The sequence below is a fragment of the Nicotiana tabacum genome, chromosome 20, assembly GCF_000715075.1.
Source record: "Nicotiana tabacum cultivar K326 chromosome 20, ASM71507v2, whole genome shotgun sequence".
In the NCBI taxonomy this organism is placed as follows: Eukaryota; Viridiplantae; Streptophyta; class Magnoliopsida; order Solanales; family Solanaceae; genus Nicotiana; species Nicotiana tabacum.
In genome coordinates, this window is record NC_134099.1 from 146,151,212 (window position 1) to 146,156,402 (window position 5,191).

The window sequence follows — 5,191 nt, forward strand, 5'->3', positions numbered from 1 at the left end:
CCCCACTTGAAGCTCTCCAAAATCATCCACGCCGAGTGAAAATGGGGGAAAATGACCAACCCCCGATTTTAAAAGAATACACTGCCTCCAGCATTTCCGCACCTGCGGTCACTTGACCACTTCTGCGATTCCTCAGGTGCGACCCACTACCCGCTTCTGCCGCTTCTCACCAGGCTGCCCTTTCCGCTTCTACGCCTCAACCACCGCAGGTGCGGTCCCGCTTTTGCGGCTACATGACCGCATCTGCAGTCTCTTCACTTCTGGCCCAGCACCGCATTTGTGTCCCTCCTAGCCACTTCTGCGGCTTCGCACATGCGGCCAAAACCTCACAGGTGCAGTTACACCAGATACCAGCTGCTTCGATACTTCTTCAAATTTCGAATTTGATCCGTTAACTATACGAAATCCACCTGAGGCCCCAGGATGCAAACCAATCATACCAACGAGTCCCAAAACACATTACGGACTTGCTCGAGGCCTTAAATTATATCAAACAACGCTAAAATCATGAATCGACCTCCAATCCAAGCTTAATAAACTTTAGAATTTCAAACTTCTGCATTCGATGTCGAAACCTATCAAATCACGTCCGATTGACCTCAACTTTTGCACACACGTCACATTTGACATTATGGACCTACTCCAACTTCCAGAATCGGATTACAACCCCGATATCAGAAAGTCCACTTCCGGCCAAACTTTTCCAAAAACCTTCAAATTTCTATCTTTTAGCCAAATGACTCCAAAATGACCCACGGACCTCCGAATTCACTTCTAATCGCGCTCCCAACATCAGAATCACCATACGGAGCTATTCCTAGGCTCGGAATCCCAGACTGACATTGATAACACTGAGATGAACTTCAACCCAAACTTATGAAATTCTTCCAAAAATGTTAACTTCCACAATAGGTGCCGAAACGTTCCCAAGTCTTCCAAAACCCGGTCCGGACATACGCCTAAGTACGAAATAATCATACGAACATGCTGGAACTTTCGAATCCCAATTCCAAGGTCGTTTACTCAAAAATCCAATCTTAGTCAATTCTTTCAACTTAAAGCTTCCGAAATGAGAATTCTCTTTACAAATCAACTCTGAATTCCCCAGAATTCAATTCCGACCATGCGTACAAGTTATAATACCTGAAGTGAAGCTGCTCATGGCCTCAAACTGTTGAACGACGCGTTAGAGCTCAAAACGACCGGTCGATTTACAAGTGTATCAATCCCTAAAAGAACCCGACCCTGTGTTCCTAGCGCTTCATGTTCTTATATATATATATATATATATATATATATATATATATATATATATATATATATATATAGAAACACACACAGATACTTCACTGTAATACTATAACTTATATATAACTTGTTATAGTATATGTTAGTATGTGTATATATATAACACAGTCACTTCGTGCTACTTTAACTACATATATAACATGTTATAGTATATGCTACTGTATTTATTATTTGTATTATAACAGAGTTAATGAATTACATTCATTCATCACTAGGTTATAAGTCGATGAATCAATTATAACATATTAATTGATATAAGTCGAGACGTTTTGTTTTTAATATTCAACGATGCATCTAAGTAGGTTATAAGTCGATGAATCAATTTACAAGTGTATCAATACCTAAAAGAACCCGACTCTGTGTTCCTACTGCTTCATGTTCTTATATATATATAGACACACACACATGCACACACATAGACACTTCACTGTAATACTATAATGTATATATAACTTTTTATAGTATATGTTAGTGTGTGTATATATATACACACACACTTTGTGCTACTGTAACTACATATATAGCATGTTATAGTATATGATACTGTATTCATTATTTGTATTGTAACAGAGTTAATGAATTACATTCATTCATCACTAGGTTATAAGTCGATGAATAAATTGTAACAGAATAATTGATATAAGTCGAGACGTTTTGTTTTTAATATTCAGCGATGCATCTTAATAGGTTATAAGTCGATGAATCAATTTACATACAGATATATTTGATGAAAAATTACATATACTAATTAGGATCTTGACAAGTTTATCAATCCCTAAAAGAAGTTCTTTTAGGGATTGATAGACTTGTCAAGATCCTAATTATTAAAACGTTATAACTGAGTCCCACATTAGCGACCAAAATTGGTCGCTAATTTCAAATTTCTTTGACCAAGCAAGTCTGATCAGCTCAGTCAACATGTTGACCACTTTACCGACCAAAAAGTAACCAATCTTGGTCGGTAAATTATTTAAAATAATTATTTAGTAATTTTCTCTACATTAGCGTTGGTTGCTTTTTTTTGACCAATTAATTTTGATCGCAAATTTTTGATTGATAATTCCCAAATTTCTAGTAGTGATCAGATGAGAGACTGCCTGGATCGAGGAAAGAAGGATGATGATAGGATATGGCAGAGGAATTTTTATAACAAGAACAACATTAGGCAAATGTAAATAAGCTATAGAGTTTTAGCTTTATAGGAGATGTTGTATAGGTGCTGTTATTTTTTCTGTTATTTGACCTTAGCTGATGTATACATTTTGTCTGGCGATGAATAAAAATTTTTCTTTCAACAAAAAAAGAAGTCAGTCAGTTTTCAGTGAGTGGTGATAATAAATTATCCCTATTAATTTGTAAACGTCATCCTAATTAACATGATCTAAAAGAAGTACAGTTTGATAAAAAAGTGGTTTAATTGCAATGCGCACTAGGGCTTTCTTTTCCCCGTCTATAAATAGAGACTTCAGACGTCTCTCCCTTACACAACAAGAGTTCGAATATTAATATAACTGACGACCAAATTGCTTCTCATAATGAGAGCTCTCTTTCTCATCTACCTTATCCTTTCTCCCTTTAGAGCTGTATCAAGAACTTTGCTAGGTAGCATTCTCCTTCCCTTGGCAACTCGACTGTTTTATGCATATTCATATCCTTTCGTAATAGAATAAGAAAATTGATGCAATTTAGCATTACGACCACTGAAATTAAAGCTAGATATCCACTGTTTTATTCAACTATAATTTCAATTTTCTGTCTTTCTTTTTGTTATTTTGTAGTACTAGTACCTTAATTTTAGTCACCTTTTGTTTAAAGCGGGCTGCATGCATGGGATCTGATAGTTTTAGTAATTATACAGACACTTAACAACTTATATATTTTTCCTTTATAATGGATTTGAGTGTGGGTTGTGTGAGTTTTAAATCTCTTTACTTTTTGTCCCAAAATGATGTTTTACTTTCAGTATTAATTTCAAGCACATCGAGCAGTTGAGGGCTAGCTCACTTGGTGAGCTCTCTGCCTTCCACCGTTAAGGTGGCCGGAGGGTCCAAATCCCATTAGTAGTATAGCATTCCCCTTCCACCTCCCCCTAGATCCCCCCGGCCCCCACCCCTCCCCCACCCCCACCCCCACCCCCTTCCTCCTTCTTCGTGTAATTTCAAAATAAAATAAAAAAAACATCACTATTATCCATATATGACACCGCTTTTTTTTTTTGGAAGCAAAACCCTATATATATATAAATATGTGACAGCACTTGTAGAAGGGTCTTTACCACTGACACGACATTATTTTCCTGGATTTGCAGAAAATCATGAGGGGCTTAACGTAGGATCTGGTTATGGAAGGGGTACAAATCTACCACCACCATCTCCAGCTTCATCTCCCCCGAGCAAGGAAGTATCCAACAGTGTCTCTCCTACTCGCACTGATGAGAAAACCTCTGAAAACACTGAACTCGTTATGACAACAATTGCTCAAGGGGAAAACAGTAATCAGCTGTTTCCATTTCTAACTTCATCAGACAATTACCAATTAGCAAGTTTCAAGAAATTGTCCATCTCATACCTTCTGCCTGTCTCATATGTGTGGAAACTGATCAGTTCGTCGTCTTTTAATCACGATCTTGTAGATATTTTTGACACGAGCTCCGATGAAAAATACTGGAATCGTAAGCCTCTATCACCACCTTCTCCAAAGCCAGCAGATGGTCATCGTCCTCTTCAGTCCTATTAAGCCTCATATCTCTAGTTTAGAGTGTTATGTGTACTAAGTAGCTTTTATTTAGTATTTCTTTGTAAGCTGCTTTAGTTCACTTATCAATTATGATAATGGTCGAATAACCTTAGCTATTTCATAACATGGCTATAGGGTTGTAACTTAGCGGGGACGTTTGGTTTTGAGATAATAAGTTAAACCTGAATTAATATTAATGTAGGGATTGTAATGTGTATTTCTTGTTTGATGTTTGGTTTGATGTATTAACAATTACTAATGTACGTGTAATCTAAGATGGTGTGTGTTTTGTTTAATATTATGAAAGTTAGTTTTGTTATTTAGTTTATCTAATCAATGTGTTATTATATATTAACCTATAGTTGTAATCTCTTATTTCAGGTTATATCCCGTATAAAATATTAATATATAACTTCCCACATTGAAAGTACAAGAGGGTGGTGAATTGCTTGTTTAAAAAAATAATTATTACTTATAAGTTTACTAGTTTTCCAACTAGTCGACCAGATGTAATAGATATTAAGAGGTGCAGAATTAAAATGCAGAAGTAAAGTGCAGGAATTAAAGACACCAGAGTTTTATACTGGTTCGGATTCAATGTGAATCCTAGTTCAGTCTCATTGGGTTGCAAGAGAGTTCTCTTTTAGTGATTGAGTTTCTTGAGTACAAAGTGAATGGTGTAGTTTACACCAACATCTCAGTTTTTATGTCACTCGTCGTTTCTTGATACAATGCGTCACCAATATTTTTCTCTCTTTCTTCTCTAACTTGTTACATAACAGATCTAATAGAGCTACAATTTTTGTTTGAAGTAGAACAAAGAGAGGGTAATTGGTTTAATTTGATCAAAGTATGACTCTCCACGACTTAAGGTTACGTATAAATACTTTGTAGGAGACCGTTCATACTGAAGAGATTTGATCATTGGAAAAAATTGATTCTTTCCAAGAATAAGGTTAATTCTCGTTACTCTTCCTTGATGTGTGGACTTCGACAGCTTTTCATCTTTAAGTCTTGATAGCTGCCGGATTTGCTCCTTAAATGTATGTCCTTCTAGTAATAGCTTCTGATCGATAATTTTGCCGGATCTTCGGTGCTTCTTTTCCTTTTGAATGCTTCAATCAATCTCTGATTGATTTATTCCTTC

General features: G+C 36.3%; 1 protein-coding gene across 1 annotated transcript; it reads left to right on the forward strand.

The window, feature by feature from the left end:
• Positions 1-2,790: 2,790 nt before the first annotated feature.
• On the forward strand, positions 2,791-4,370 carry LOC107788852 (hydroxyproline-rich systemin B). Its single transcript, NM_001425859.1, has 2 exons — positions 2,791-2,910; positions 3,617-4,370. Exons 1-2 carry the CDS (start codon positions 2,844-2,846, stop codon positions 4,042-4,044), a joined length of 495 nt encoding a protein of 164 aa, NP_001412788.1. The 5' UTR covers positions 2,791-2,843; the 3' UTR covers positions 4,045-4,370.
• The last annotated feature ends 821 nt before the right edge of the window (positions 4,371-5,191 follow it).